General features: G+C 50.1%; 1 protein-coding gene across 1 annotated transcript in view; it reads left to right on the top strand.

Annotated features, from left to right (window-relative positions):
- The window catches only part of SPEF2 (sperm flagellar 2), a 138,931-nt gene extending 129,850 nt beyond the window's left edge, over positions 1-9,081 (top strand). Inside the window, exons 34-36 of the mRNA XM_028524215.2 lie at positions 1,909-2,142; positions 2,303-2,425; positions 8,780-9,081. Of these exons, the coding sequence (XP_028380016.1) occupies positions 1,909-2,142; positions 2,303-2,425; positions 8,780-8,869 (447 nt within the window). The 3' untranslated portion in view covers positions 8,870-9,081. The remainder of the gene's footprint in view (positions 1-1,908; positions 2,143-2,302; positions 2,426-8,779) is intronic.
- The last annotated feature ends 7,206 nt before the right edge of the window (positions 9,082-16,287 follow it).

The raw sequence follows: 16,287 nt of genomic DNA, 5'->3' as shown, positions 1-16,287 counted from the left end.
TAAACAACTAGAAACCCCCCCCCGCAGTATTTCAGTTTTTCTCACTCTGCTTCTGAGACTCAGGCTTCTGTTCGCTGTGGCACAGAATTCTTGTTTAATCCACGTCTCCTTGGGTAATTTCAAAGACATTCAAGAGCAAAGCATTAAGAAGCATGCCCTAGTCCCAATGAAACTTGTAATGAGTTGACATTTTCAGAAATGTTTTCCTGACCCATGTGGTGTGGGTTACGGCGTTGGGAGTCAGTAAATCGTGAGCTTGAATCGTGCACATTTTCAACATCCTGTTGAAGCACCTCATCAGAGTGTTTGAGACTCTGGGTTCGAAACACAATAATTTTAGATAGATAGATAGATATCCTTAATTCTAAAATCTTCACCTGATGGGGAATTCTCTCTCTTTTTCTCTCTCTCCCCACCCCAATTAGATTTAATTCCCAATTTACCAAAGGATATAGAAATCTGACCCACACAGAGCTAGAGGAAATACAGGGCTACCAGAAGCTTAATTTTGTGCTGTGTCATGATCTTTATACACATGGGACTTAAGGAGCTATTGGGAAAGAACATGTGTGATCTATACACTTAACGTTTCTCCTGAATTGAATATGTAAAGACATTGGCAGCCTTCTGTTATTTTAAGTCTAAATTAGGACTGTCCCTTCCTAAGGCAAAGGAGAATCAGCACTCAGGTGTCCTCCGACATCAGGCCAGCCAACATTCCGATAATGCCTATTTTCCTACAGCAAATCTCCAAATATCAATGGCTGCATCATCAGAAACACACACACATAAGCAAACACGCATTTACTACAGTGATGCAGTAAATACAATTCCACTGTGGACAATTTGGGAAGAATAAAACAAAGTGAGAAAGAAATCACATATGCCCCCAACCACAGGTAGCCACTCTTAAGTCTTTAATGTATCTGTTTCTTTTTTCACTGAGAAGTGTAGACATACAAGAAAATGAGGACCCTGGTGTACTCACTACTTTGTGTTCTGTGATCTTTCTGTACTCATTCTGAATGTTTTCTGATGTTACCAGGTATTCAATTTCTGGACCAAAATTTTCACGGCAGCATAGTCTTCCATCACAGAAATAGACTACAATTTGTCACCAATTCTACATTTTTTGAATTGTAGGTTTCCTATGTTTTCTGTAAACAACGTTGCATGTGAATCCACATACAAAAGTTTTGTGCACATGAGTATTTCTTTAGAATAAATTCCTAGACCTGTAATTACTGGGTCAAAAAGTAGTAGTTATTTCTCAGGCTTTTGCTACGTAAGAATTTACCGCAGAGGCTCACGCCCTCTGTGCCGCACTCACAATGCCCGCGCCTGAACCCACGGCTGTCGGCCAAGTTTCCAAGAGCAGCAGTAAGAACCCCAGCCTGACTTTCCGTATCCAATTGGTTTTCTCTTTCGCCTGCTGAATGTTTACTCAGGTTGAATTTCCAGTATCTAAACAAAAGTTCATTTCACTTGGAATCTAGCAAACTTGAGAAGTGAACTTGCCGTGGCCTCTCATCTGCGGTCAGTTTCTCAATCAAATCCTGCTAGGAGTTTACAGCAACGAGAAGTCTGACACCAGCTACAAGAATTCATTCCAGTGTCCGTTTGTTGGGGAATGCCACGCACCTGGCAGTGAGCCAGCGCATGTGTAGCGATGGCTAAGTCACACCCCACGCCGGGGCCTCTGTAAACCGCCAGCACAACCGGTCTAAGATTTTGATGTGATTTTCAGTTCAGCCAACATAGTCCATTCTCAGCTTCGTTCAGCCAGCTTGGGGCAGGCACTGTCATTCCACGGCACCAAAAGCGTGAGACAAAATCGGTGGGGTGTAAATGTCTCCATTCTGGCAAGACCTCGGTCTAACTTCACGTTCCCTTCATCTGTTTGCGCAGAACTACTCCTTTACCGACATGTATCCGATGCAGGAGTATCCTGAAACCGAGGGAATCGGTGAGAAAAGGGAATTAAGATGGGAGAGGGAGGTGAAGGAAGAAGAGATGCCTGCCAATGCCAACACGGAGAAGATCTCTATGGAGACGCTGCTCCAGGTGTTCCAGGGAGGAAGCGAGGGCCAGGGCGCCAACCAGCCGTCCAGTGCCCTGAGGAGGCAGAACATCTATGCAGAGGTCAGTCGGACTGGGTCAGGGGGCAGCCTGTGCCTAAGGGAAGTCGCCCCAAACTTGAGCACATTTTTTATGGAATTTCTTCCTTAAGTCAAAACCATTTTTTAACATTTGCAGGATTGGATAAGTTAATGCATTTCATTTTTTTTTTCCTTTTTTAAAGAGCTTCATAAAAGTATTCCAGGACCTGGGTGCCAAGAACCTGGAACCAATGGAGGTTGCTCTTCTTTTGAAACATCCCTTCATTCAAGACCTGATTTTGAGTTATCCAGACTATAAGATTCCCGTGAGTGTCTCCCAAGGGCATCCTAATTGGACTGGGCGCAGGTTCGGAGCATCGTGGGCCATGGGAGATGCGGACTAGCAGAATGGGGAAGGAGCTGGCCTTGGGCAGAACGGGGTCTGGGGAAGCTAAGCTGGTAATAGCGCTGGGTCAGACAGGCCAGCCTACAGTACCCAAGGGCAGCAAGATCAAGTACAATGGAGATAGCTACCAGTAGTAGGGATGCTCTCAGTACTGTAGATGGAACTAGAAATACTAGGGATAGAACTCCCTGTACTATGGATAGCACTAGAAATACTAGGGATAGCACTCTCAGGACTATGGGGCTACCTTGGATCTACGACAGAAGGCTAGAGGTAGGTCACTAAAGCCGGCTGGACGGCAGTGTTAGTGTTCTGGGTCATTGCAGCCACCTAACGACCCTAGCCTATGACTGAGAAGTTTGAAGAATGAAATCCCCCTTGCGGAAGAGAAGTGAGCAGACCATGGTCCCCACCCAATGCTGCCACATCCGTGGTGCATACTGTCTGTGTAGTTCATATGGTGTCAGTGCCTAAGACAGCTTGGCCGCCAGTTCCATCAGGGAAACAGGGCTCAAGACGGGGAAACTGAGGACAAAGCCCATAAAGGCTGGACCAACCTGGCTGAAGGGAGGGAGGGAGGGAGAAGGGAGGGAGGGAGGAGGGAGGGAGGGAGGGAGAAGGGAGGGAGGGAGGAGGGAGGGAGGGAAGAAGGAAGGAAGGAAAGAAGGAAGGAAGGAAGGGAGGGAGGGAGGGAGAAGGGAGGGAGGAAGGAGGGAGGGAGGGAAGAAGGAAAGAAGGAAGGACTAAAGGAAGAACTGCACCTCAGAGCTCACTCGGTAACCAAACAAGGTCAACTCCACATGCTGAGCGTACCTCCCTGGGACCGGTCCCGCGTCTCCAACAGCAAGGGCTGAGGAAGGCAGAGTGAGGCGGGTCGCTACAGCCATCTCACGTGCCAGTTCAGCAGCACAGAGCCCCCTTAGCTGTCCCCTGCTAGCTTATTAGTCTTCCTTAAGACTTGTCAAGTGTCCCATAAGTTGAGGATCAAAGCACTTTCACTTTGATAAACTACAGGTGGTATAACAGGCATTTCTCTTGGCTTCTCAGTGATAACTAGCCATGCCCAGAAAGGAGACTGTCTAGACTTAAACCTCTTTGTATCTGCATGTATTTGTTCTAAATGGGTGAGCCTTTTTCATACACGTTTTCTTGCAGAGGTTGAGAACCACTGACACTGATTTCTCGTACGCTAGCAGGCCTAAGTGCTTCCGGTAGTAAAGCACGTAGTAAAGCATTGAAGGACACCATCTCTGGGATCGGAAAGTCAGGGGACTGACTCGGGGCCTACCACCCCCGAGATGCCTGACTTGAACTTTTCTGGATTCTGGCTCTCTCCCCTGTTCCATGGGGACAACAGTCGTTGCGGCTGAAAGAGTTTTGGTGAGGATTAAGTGAACCTGTGCATCTAAAGCGCTTGCCATGGTACCTGACACGTGGTAAGCGCTGCAAAAACAGTGGCTGTTACGAGTTCTAGTCAATACCGAGCGCCCACTACCGATGCTACTAATGTCAGGACCCACGGGAGATGATAATGAGGACCCGATTCCGTTGCTGCTCTCAAGCAATCCACTTTCGTTTGCAAGGGAATTTTGTCATGCAGGAATTACGTGAGAATGGCCTGAGATAAACCACCCAAGTGTGTAATTATAGGAATTCAGAACCTAGGGCTTTTTTGTATGCATGTGCTAGAAGCTGACGCTTTAAAGACGGCCAGGGCTTGGAGAGTGGAGGGAGAGGAAAGGGAGAGGAGGGGGAGTCTAGCTGGCTCTGGGTGTTGGGGTGGAGAGGAGGCAGCGTCCTCGGGGAGAGGGGAGGCCTGGCCACGTGCTTGGAAGCAGGACTGTGTGGGAGGAGTGTGATGCCGGGCAGCGGAAGGGCAGTCTGGGAAAGGGGCACTGACCCCCTTGGAGCAGTGAGACCAGGCCAGACTGCAAAGGACCCAGGGGTCACCCAGGGGTCACCCACGGGCATTAGGGCTCGATTTGAAAGGCAATGGAGAATGAATACACTTCTGAGCAGGGCTGTGAAATGGTATCCCTAAGTGTTTCTTTGTCTCTTAACCACATCATATCCTTGTGTCCCTCCATTTAACAGGACGCTTTTAGACATTATTTGTGTCTCTTTATTTAAATAGGTCTGAAATATTTAGAAACATGGTCTGGCAGTTATTCTAAGCTGTTGTATTCACGCATTCCACATTTATTGTTTGCACCGCAACTAGTATGCTACATGTCCCTTTTTTTAAAGATTTTATTTATTTATTTTTAGAGAGGGAAGGGAGGGAGAGAGAGAGAGAGAGAGAGAGAGAGAGAGAGAGGGAGAGAAACATTAATGTGCGGTTGCTGGGGGTTATGGCCTGCAACCCAGGCATGTACCCTGGCTGGGAATCGAACCTGGGACACTTTGGTTCCCAGTCCACGCTCAATCCACTGAGCTACGCCAGCCAGGGCACATGTCCCTTTTCAACATCTTATACTTGATACATTCATCAACAAAGAGTAGCTTTCTTCACCGCTTTGAATGAGGAGGGCGCAACCCTAGAATTACTGGGGACAGCACACACCAGAACTAGACAAGGGGTGGTGAGAGGCAGGGAGTGAGTGTCACACGTAGGGTGGCAAGTGGCCAGCTGTGGAAATCTGCCCCGTTTTCTTTCCCCTGGACACGCATCACTCTGTGTAAGATGGATCCCTGAAGCCCACCCCTTTAGACTGCATTCCATCCTGTGTGTTTTTCTTCCACATCTCAGGGAAGAGCCCTTTTATTCTGACCCAGTAAAATAGTTCCCAAAATCCCTTGCAATTAGGGATAACGGGATTCATCTTATATTGCTAAGAAGCAGGAGCACAAAATAACACAACAGGTCATTTCTTCCGACAGTGGGAGAAACCCTCCCTACGAAGCCAGGACAATTTGGGATCATCCTCACCCCGGCCAGAGTGACTGCGTAGGAGTAACTTGCAGAGGAGATTCTGTCTGTCATTTTCCCCGAGAAAAGAACCCCACCCACCGATGACTGCCTCGGACGGCCAGCCCTTGAAGAGGTGCCCTGACTCCGGGAAAGCCGGAGTCTGGAGTCCACGAGGCTCTTTGCAGTTTGTGCACGTGTCTCGTTTTGGAAGGAGTTTCGTCAGCGTGCAGCGCACCTCAGAGGAAGTCCTGCTGCTGTTCTGGAGAGCGTGGCTCCTCTCTGCACAGGACTGCCTCCGGGGTGGCAGGGTACCTGACATTTCAGGCTGCTGCCCACCGTGTCCCAAGAGCACCTTGACGTATGGAACTCCCCGGGCTGCCACTGCACCTTCCCCAGGCTTCCCTGGCCGAGGGCGTCTGACTCCAGGGACCCTGTTCCACAGGACCAGGATGGCCTGACACTCCAATTGCAGAAAGAGGGTTTGTCTGTCTGCCAGTCAGTCAGTCTGTCAATCCTCTCTGTCTTGTTCCTCCATTGCCAGAGCGCCTCTGCTGAGTCAGCATCTTCAGCTCTCCTCCCCTCGACCTTCACATCTCCCTGTTGCTCCCCCCGGCATCTAAGGAGAGGATGACGAACCATCATAATCGGGACTCGCCTGTGATCAACAGGGAGCTGAGCCTGCAGCCTGAAAGGCGTAATTCTGATATTCTAAAGTGAAAGAAGTTTCCTTTCCAGTAACGTGATCTATTCTCGTTTTCACTCAGCAAAAAAGGGAAGACAGACAGAAAGGGTGAAAGAAAGAGAGAAAAAGAGAAAAGCGTCTCTGAAGACTGAGGCTCTTGTCATCATTTTTGGTTCCAGAGATCCATGGCCAAGTAAATAGATCACATTTTAAAGTGAACTTTAACCACAGCGATGTTATTTGAAGATCTCTCAAGATAAGCAGCGCAAAAGCTAGAGTGTGGTTTTTCTGGTTAAAAGTTGTTTGCTGTTATAAACAGTGGGAAGTGAAGGTTGTTGCCTAACAGCCCTGTTGGGCAACAGCTCTGTTTACCGGGTTCGTATTTGGAAGCAGGGACAGTTTTTAAATGCATCTTTGAGAAAGCTGAGTGGGCGTCATTATTTTCCTATGTCTCATTTGTGCCCCTGCTAGGGGGTGGCCTGGCTTTGTGGTCACAAGGGCAAGCTCAGGACCACACCGATCGTTGGATTCACACCCACACACTGCGTGATCCCAGGCCAGCGACCCCGCCGTGCCTTGGTGTCCCCATCCGTAACATGGGGTTACCTATCATACATACTCCATAGGGGCCTTATATGGATTAAGTGACTTAATCCATAGAAAAGTGCTTGGCAGACATACGTCGCTCAGCAAGTGTTAGATATTATTATTATTACCTTATTGTTAGTGGAGTGCTGGCAACTGCAGTACACAGGAAATGCTTCTGAGCTGCGTAACGTTGTTTGTGGAGGAACGAAGAAGCCGGTGTGCCATCTCTCGAACTCAGCACCTGCCCCAGGAAAGACAGAAAGCTGTCCCCGGTGCAGGGCCATGGTGACAGAAGGTCCAGACCGAGGCCCCAGGACAGCCTGTGTGGGAAACACCTGTGTGGGAAATCCAGATTTCATGTTGGATTTTATGGTTATTCAACGGAAGTCACTCATTGAACTTTGACCTTCATAAATCTTACGCAGCAAGTTACCTTAGTTTCCAGTAGTGTTCCCAAACTGTTAAGAGAATGCTCTGGTGGAAGGAGACAAGGCCAGTGAGAGCGCTGCGGCTGGGCTGTTAGTGAGTCGAGTCAGCCCCTGGCCCACGGCACGGACATTTACGATGCAAATGAACACGTGATTCTCTGCACCAGCCTAGGGAATGGAGTGTTGTATCTCGAACGCGTGCTGAGTGCATGCAACCTTCTTTCAGCAAACCTCTAAATCGAGCGCATCGCCTTAGAATTAAGGTTTCCATTCAGTAAGAGGGAATCTTTTAGTGTTAAAATCGGAACGTTACAGGAAATCTTCTGTAAAGATCAGATGACATGAGGCCAAAACACCTGTAAACTGTAAGTGCGATTTGAAGGGACTTCCATCCTATTTTGTCTTCAAGGTGGTGTCTGACTTCAAGTGCGCTCCAACATCCTTCTTTGCCTTGATACCAAAACAGTGGACATGGCGGCTGCTTTAGTGCTTCGTGTTTTCAAAGCCCCCAAGCCATATATGTCCACTCCCTCAGCTAACGTGTCTCAGTTAACTGCTCCTGAGACTAACGGCCCGGGATTTCAGCTATAGCTGGGGTTGGTTTAAATGTCTGGCATCTGTCCTTCTGCCCATGCTACAGAGCAGCAGATCGTCACAGGGCTGCTCCACCCTTCACCTCCAGGCCGACAGTCCACAGCTTTGGTTCCTGTAAGCATCTGTTCGCAGAAGACTCGCTCTTCAGAGCAGCCATGGGGAGGGCCGGTCGCAGCGAGCGACCTTCCTCTTTCACTCACTTCACCCCATAGCAGCCTGTGGCGGTAGAAGATCTGTGTTTTCAAAGAAAAGTTCCCTCAAGACAATGATTCATTACGATTCCTGGCAGGGACTGGTGTCAGCAATGTGTGTGTCACCCGGCAGAAGTAGCTCAAGTCTTCATGAGTGCAATGGCCACAGTCAGATTGAAACCTCTGGAACTCAGCTCTGAAGAGAAGAAACTCATACCCTTAAAACACTTCCCTAAGCTTGTGGGGGTGCGGGTGGGGAAGAGACCTAGAAACCGTGTAAACATAATTCTACATTTTCCACACATGTTGTATCCCTTCTCCACTGTGATAGCATTGTAAGTTTATTTTTAAAAATATCTGTGATGTAAAAGGTAAGCAAGCTGGGTATTTTAAGTGGAAAAAAATATATTCTTCTATCCTGGATGTTTTTTTAAAAAAACATGAAGAAATGAGGGCATCCCCAACCCCTCAATAATCTGCTGGCCTAAAATTCTACAAGTCCATAAACAGGATTAACTTAGCATTAGAATTTTCCTTTAGTAGAAGGTGAATCCTGGTTTTTACTTGTTAATGGGGAAATAACCTTTGACTTACCCACTATGTGCCAAACTCTGTGTAACTGCTTCTGTCACTGTTATTTAATCTAAAGTGAAAATGCTATTATCAGATGAGGAAAAACAGGCTCCAAGCTCTTTAATAGCGTTCCTCATCTACAACGAGTAAGTTGTAGGGCAGGATTCAAACTACACAGAGAGCAATTTTATGAAAGGGAAAAAATAAAAACCAGCTTACTGTTGAAATCACCGCCGTATATTACACGATCATTAATCCTAAATCCCTTACAAATGTTTGAACCTTCTCTTTGAATCTCTTCTCTTAGGACATTAGGATAATCCTGCAAAGGAGCGAGCATGTGCAAGGAAGCGATGAAGAGCGATCTCCTTCAAGATTTATGGAGGAAAGGAGATGAAGGCCAAGGACTAGGGTGTGATTTTTAGAATCCAGCAGTGAATCTCGCATCGTCAAATCTCAACATGGTGCCTGTCATGTATGTTATTGTTGTAAGTGTAGAAATGACCCCCACCGGGTGATGAGGGGGCGAATGGATCTAAGGTCCGCTTTTTTAACTCACAGAATAATGTTCTGCAATAAATCTGAAATTTCTGAGCAAAACTCCAAAGTAAGAAAGAGTGCATTTTATAAAGTGATTCTGAAAGCTAGAAGGCACCAGAAGGAGATGTTCAGACAGGAACACACGAGCAGTCCTTATGCGAGAGACCTAGGAGAGGCACGGGCAGTGAAAACTCCCCAAAGCCCCACGCCAGGGCAGGCGCATGGTGGGCGTCCCGCAGTTCCCCGTCTGTGTGCGGGAGAATCCCAAGGTTCGCTCCACCAGCCACGGAGAAGGCTCCATTACCCACCGCCGGTACAGCCATGCTCCCGTGTGCTTCTCCTAACTCTTTCACAACAGAATATAATGTTTCCTGGATAGATAGGTGTAAAATTGCATCTCTTGGGTTGTATTAATTAGCAAATCAAATTCAGTGATACTTATCTGAAGAAAATGTTTGTGTTTGGAGGGGGTGGTAATGTATTCTCAGGTCTGGGCTAGGAAACACCCTCTGGGTCCCCACACGGGCCACTCCTTCCGAGGACGGCTCGCCTAGCCCTTCTGTTGTAGACTGACTGAGTGCTGGACCTCCTCCGTGTCGGGGGCACCGGCACTCAGCCTTCCCTACCTCCAGTCCACCCCTGCATGGGTCGTCCCGCTCCATGACGCCTGGATATTGGTGTGGCCGCTAACTGCTCTTCCCGTCTTCCCCGCAAACCTCCCCTAACCGTGCACATGAGTCCCGCACGGGCAGGTCCTAGTCCCCACAGACACAGGCCCACTGCTGGCGGAAGGAGCCTTTTCTACTGCAAGTCAGGCCGTGTCACCCCTCTGCTGCAGTCCCCGACGGGCACCCCATCTCGGGCAGAGTCCAAGTCCAAGTCCTCGCCTTGACCCTGCTCCCCCTTGCTCCCCCTCTGGCCTCACCTCCTGCCGTGCTCCCTCTTGCCCACGCTCCTGAACCGACAAATCCACCGCGTCGATTCTGGAACACTCCCGCCTCGGGGTCTTTGCACTTTCTTTCCTCTCTGCCTGGAATGGCTTTCTCCCAAAATTTCTCCGCTGGCTCCCTTCAGGCCTCTGTTCAAATGACACTTTGTCAGTCAGGCGCTCCCCCAACACAGAACACAAAGCGGGAGTAACCCACCACGCCCACAGCTCGACCCCGCTGCAGCGCTGTCCACCGTGCTCAGCAGCGTCTGGCAAACACGCATTTACTCTTTCGCGCGTCTGTGCACTAGATGTCAAGGTCCATGCTGTCAGGCACTTTGTGTTATTTTCTTCCCTGCTCTGCCCCGTAACCAAAGGCTAAACTAATAGCCAGCTTTCAGTTGTGTTGACACATTCCTGCAGAATGCGTGGCGATGTCCGCTTTAGATCGCTCAGCAAAGCAGTGAGCAATGCAGAGACAACTTCCGCTGCAGGTGGGAATCCTGTTTCTAGAGAGAAGCACAGCTCACGGGCTTCGTGTGGGCCCAGGCTCGCCCGAGGCCGTGTTCCCGAAACCCCTGTCCTCGGGAGGAAGGTCAGCGCCCCGGGGGCAAGCGTGGGAACTGGAGGAGAGAGCCTGCCGGGGATTTCAGCACGTCAGCTTCGCTGACCCTCGTGGAATTCTGATTCGTGCGGGAAAGGTCCGGTTGCCCTGGAGAAGGGCACGGAGGAACGCAGGTGTCCCCCGCGAACCCGCAGTCACACTGCAGCGCCTCACTGCCGTGAGAGACCTACGTGAACACCGCAACAGCTGTTCCAAAAAGTAAAAAAGTCCTTTTCGGATGTTGTTTTCTCTTCTCTTTCTTCCCCTAAATAGGTCTTTCTGCCTCCTTCACACCTGACTCTCAATGTTCATTTATCAAAGATCCATGTCTTCATCTTGACTGAAGACTGATGCTTTAGGTTAATTCCTGGGGAAACCTGCAGGGGAGTCACCACCTCCCGTCGGTCACAGGCCCAGGAGGCGTCCGCAGGGACTGCTCAGAACCCCTGCTCCCAGGCCCCGTCCCGCCAGCGTGACGTCGGCCTTGTGGGAACTTCGTGCCAACTACGGCCGCCTTCTCTCCGTCCCCATCCAACTCGCCCTCCAAACCGGCATCCTCTTCAGCATCTCCTCCTGTTTGCAGCACCTCAGCATCTCTCTCTCTCTCTTCTCTCTCTCCCTCTCCCTCTCTCTCCCTCTCCCTCTCTCTCCCTCTCCCTCTCTCTCTCTCTCTCTCTCTCTCTCTCTCTCTCCTTCTCCCCTCTCTCTCCCTCTCTCTCCCTCTCTCTCTTTTCCCCCCGCCTCTCTCTCACATGAAATACTACCACATCCTCCAGCTTTTGCTTTCATGCGCTGGGCCTGAATTCTCCCCCTAGTTGCTCTCCTCTGGACATCCGTGTGGCATTCTACAGGACCATTTACGCTGTCTTCATATAACCTTGGGAATGAGGTAAACAAATACAGACTGGATAAAAAGACGAGGGAATTTGTGTTAGACTGGAGTATTGGTGGAATGACCAACAAGCACGGAAGACTCATCACAAGAATAATTCATTATCTCTCTTCCTCAGTGGACGGGAAACTACAGGAGATACCGACCCCGTCTGTCCGTTCACCTCTGTGATAGAAAACGTCAGAGAATTTCGAAGAAAGATATAGAATCCATGCAAATTATAATCACGGTTGACACAGTGTTGGAAGAGATTTGAATTAAATTACATTTAATGAGAGAAAGAAGACCCGATAACAAGGCTAAGATATTACTACTAAGTAAGAGCAGACACAATAATAATAGCAAATACCGCTGAGGGCTCACGAGAGCCCAGCAGTGTGCCGAGTGCCATGGTAGTCACTGGGCCCTGTGGTTCTCACGACTCTGTGGAGCGCTTGCTCCTCACATTGCCACTCACATATAATGAAAATGACACGTAGAGAGGTGCTGTCACTTGCCCAAAGTCACACCGTTGGTAAAGAACAGAGGCTAGAAACCCAGCACAAACCTCATTCCTCTTACCTCGTTTGCTCGACTTTGGTACAAATCACCAGCTACCCAAGCACAGAACAGAGGAAGTATGGCTTGGCGGTGTTTAAAAATAAAAACAAAAGGTTGTGGGCCAAGCACATTGAAGCTACTTTGCTGCAATGTGGCCCCTAAAGAATCCAGCGTCCTCGTGGTCGTAAGGGAGACGCAGATTTCCCTCGGACCCATGACGGTCAGGCCTGAGCTGCGGTTCTGCGAGCAGCTCCTGGCCACATACTCTAATCTGAACTGAAGATGTGTGTATTCGGAAGTGAGGGAACTCAGAAGTCCCTTAGCCTGCACCTTGCCTAGAGAAGCTTCCAACTTAAAGGAAGAAGGAGCCATCCCAACTAGTTTGAAACGCTGTCCAGATCGAGTATCGTTTTTGTGGTCCCCGGGGCTAAACCAATACCGCGGTAAATGTCGCGGCATGACAGATGTCAGCTGACCACGTGGGTCTACATGCTCCCTGCTGTCTGAAGTGTTCTGAGAGAAGCAGCATGCGCTGTGGCAGGGAAGGCGGCAGCGGTGACAGAAGCCCAGACCTTGACCCTTTGTCCTGCTCCTGCTGCAATCCTCTCTCTCCTGAAGCTGCTTCTCAGCTCTGCCACCCCAACGTCCAGCTCCCCAAAGGGCCCTTGAGGCTGGGTCCCCGTCACGTGCAGCTCTCCCCTTTCGTCAGAGCACTATGACCAGGCTCAGCCCACCGTGTGGGCATACCCCATGGTTCTCTGCAGGAGGATTCTGCTTGTAGAGCCCAATGCCACCCTCCGGCCCCTCCGCTGCTCCCCTGCTCAGGCCAGCCACGGTTCCCTAAGGGGGGGGAGGGGGGTTACAACAGGAGCAGGAGGGACGCAGACATTGGGTAGGGCATTTGGTGGAATGAATGTTCTCCGGGAGGAGCCCCTCCTCCCAGCTTCCCATCCCGTATTCACAGCATGGCCTGCGGTCTCCCGCTCTCCCACACTCAACCCTTTGGTCAGCTCCTCGCCTCCTCATGCACTCCCCCTCTGCACCCAAGTCTTCCTGATTTCTCCTTACAGATGTCTCTCTCGTCTCTCCCCTCTCTTTGGTCCCCGTAGGGTCCACCTCATTTCAGAAGCCCTCCACACCTTTCTTCCGGACACTTGCAATAGCCTTCCATTACCCACCCGCTTCCTGCGTCTTCTCCCAAGTCCCCCATTTCCTACCCCAACCCAGCCTCCACCCTGCTCCCAAATACCTGGAAGGTGCTTTTGCCTAAAAACCCTCCCTCTGAGCCCTTGCTAGCAAATATACTACACATCTCTTAGAACGCCCTTTCGCAGCTGACTCTCTTCTATGCCTGTCTCTTTCTGGCGCTAAAGTCATGCACACCCGCTCAACACAGCTCCTCCTACTCTTCAGATATTCGATAATGGCAGAATAAATCAACCCATGAAGAGGGATGTCTCCTTTTAATAGAAATGCTGGGGGGTGGAGAGGACCTTTTCACAGTAAAGTTGTTCCTATAATCTTGTGCATCCCTCATGCTAGCAATGTAGAGAGAACTGATTTAATCTTTCAGGATTGTGTGTGTGTGTGTGTGTGTGTGCACGCGCACGCATGAGAGAGAGAGAGAGAGTGTCACATTCCTCCTCCCTCTGCATTCTGGAGAAGAGAGGTGAGTGACAGCAGGTGCACGTGCCACAGGCCTACTGACTCCCAGAAGCTGACGAGAACCAAGACTTCCACTACAGTCGGCTCCTTTCAGGGCCCGGAGCCCGGTCTAATCCTGACCAGGTCAGCCTGATGGCCCTCGCCATCTAGACCCCCTCTGGGCCCCCTCTGGGCTCCTCCCAACTCCCCACCCATTTCCTATCTTAACAAAGGCTGCCCTAACTCCGTCCCTGCACCTTGCAGAACTCAACCTGACTCTCCTATTTTACTGGTATATTTTGCCTAAATAACACATTCCCGTTGCCCCTTGGAATCCCACGGCCCCCAGCAGTTTTCCTGTCCGGCTCTCTGACTCGGACATGGCCCGGCGCCCTCTCTCACCAGAGGCGGCACCGAAAGCTCCTGGTGAGCTAGGGATAAACAACTGCACACGCACGTTCACTCTCAGAGTCTCAGCTCAAGGGCAGACTGAAATTCTGCTTTCAAGCCCGTGTCAAAACAAATCTGGAAAGAGACGCCGCTCGAGTCTCGTGGCTGTAGTTCAAAGCCCCAGAAGGGCCGCAGCACCGGGCTCAAAGCAAACCCTGAGCACCCGAGCTCCAAGCAAACGCTGTTGTGTCTCTGCTCCCTTCACGCTAACCGCAGAGAGACAGCGGCTCCGAGCGCTGTCTGAACGGCCTCACCTTGCTGTGCCCCCACAAACCAGGCTGGAACCACAACATCCTTCTCGCCTACGGCACACTTCACCGTGCACGCCGGAGGGCAAGGACCTACTCTTCTTCCACCAGCCTCACCCTTTGGGCCCCTTTCCTGGTCAAGCCCCCACAAATCCACACATCAGGGAGAGCCTTCGCCCCCATTCTCCTTGCAAAAGACTCTGCCAGAAAAGTGCCCTGGATGGGAAAACATCCTTTAACATTCTCATGCAGACGGAGCCCTTTACAGTCTCCTTGGGAAGTTAGCCGCCCTGCGTGAAGTTCACCCGTTGTGCCAGTGGGATCATTTGGAAAGTTTCTTTAAATTGCTAAGATGCCACTTGTAAAGATATGCTGCTGTTATTTCTTTCAGAGGGCAGCTTCCTCCCAGCTGATAATCGTGTTCCTAAACATCACATTTTCCTGAGGGAGGCGAGAGAGGAGCCCCAGGCAGTAGTAATACATATTTCTTGATCATCTGGCACATGCCAGCCACTATTCTAAGCACTTTCTAAGAACTGGCTCATTCAATTCTCATTGATAGGCAACCTTATAAAGTAGGTATAATACTATCCTCATTATATAGCAAAGGATCTGTAGTGTGAAGGGAGTAAGGAGCTCATCGGACTCACACAACTAGTAAGAGGCTAAGATTCCCATCCAGGAGGGATGGGATCTGTCTCTGGAGTCTTTGCTCTTCTTAATTAAGCCTTCCTATCACCTGCGGGTCAGGTAGAGGCATCGCAAGGTATAACCGCGTGTGTCACGTCCCGATGGCCCCCCTCAGCTACAGATTGCTCTCTTCAACATCCTTGGGTCTTGCCTTCCTCCTGACAGCTCTTGGCCACCAGGGTCCGGCTTATTGACCCTGACTCCACAGACACACACACCTGACCTTTGGTGGCCACCTGGCTTGCCTTACCTGTGTTTCTATTTTCTCTCTTCTTCCTCACCTTCATTGGGATCTTCCAATGTCTAATCACAATATCCCTCTGACCTTTGACCTCCTCCCATGTGATCCACTCACCCTGTAGCCTCCCAGTCTTGACAAACACTTTAGACTGAGGACTTTAGGGACAGGTGAACCCCCCAAATACACTTCCCAAGGTAAGTCTCCACTGCAGAGGGGTCAAGATAAATCAAGATTGTCCTCTCAGCCCAGCGGCTTAACTGAATGGCCAGGTGAAGGCTCCTAGGCGTTAACGGAATTCCTCCAGCCTCCCTGAGTGCATGGTCATGAGACAACTTGACCGTGAGAGCCCAGGCTGCAAATAATAAACTAGAGGGACATGGCGGGCACTTTAAAAAGACTCAGCAGCTCAGATTTTTGTTTAAAAAATGGATTCTCAGCCTATCTTTAATTTAAAAGAGAGCACAGGGTAGATTTCACTTCTTTATGAATTCTACTGAAGAAACCAGAGCACGGGGATGAGGCTAAACCTCCATGAACCTTTATCTTCAGTATTAGTGGTGCCACAGGGCCAGGCAAGGACTGTCACACACTCACTGACTGCTACTAAATGTCACCCAGCAATGGCAATACCATGGGACACCAGGAATTCTGGCCCTTATGCAAAAATCTCTTACACTGTAAATAGTGACAAGAAATTCAAATAGCTTGAACTTCTCTGTGAGCCAACTCTGTGTCAGCCCCACAATCGTATTCACAGGCCTTGTGTGTGGCCCACGGCCACTTATCCTTGTTCCACTATCGGGTTTCCAAAAGAGGGTCACTCTGAGCGAGCCAGAAGGGCTGGCCACGACAGCAAGAACAGGCCGCCAAACCCAGGGCTTCACAGGCAAAACCATGTGCCCAGGGCCCCCGCTAGCTCACAGAGCAGCTTCGCGAGACTCTGCTGCAGACTGGGACAGCACCATGGCAGGGCACAACAGGTCAGCTAACGGTACAGTCAGCCCGTCTCCTCCCAGCTTCTTGCATTGTCGCCATGCA

The sequence above is a fragment of the Phyllostomus discolor genome, chromosome 3, assembly GCF_004126475.2.
Source record: "Phyllostomus discolor isolate MPI-MPIP mPhyDis1 chromosome 3, mPhyDis1.pri.v3, whole genome shotgun sequence".
Lineage (NCBI taxonomy): Eukaryota > Metazoa > Chordata > Mammalia > Chiroptera > Phyllostomidae > Phyllostomus > Phyllostomus discolor.
Note: the sequence above shows the minus strand (reverse complement) of the source record. Positions and strands in the feature narration are given on the sequence as shown.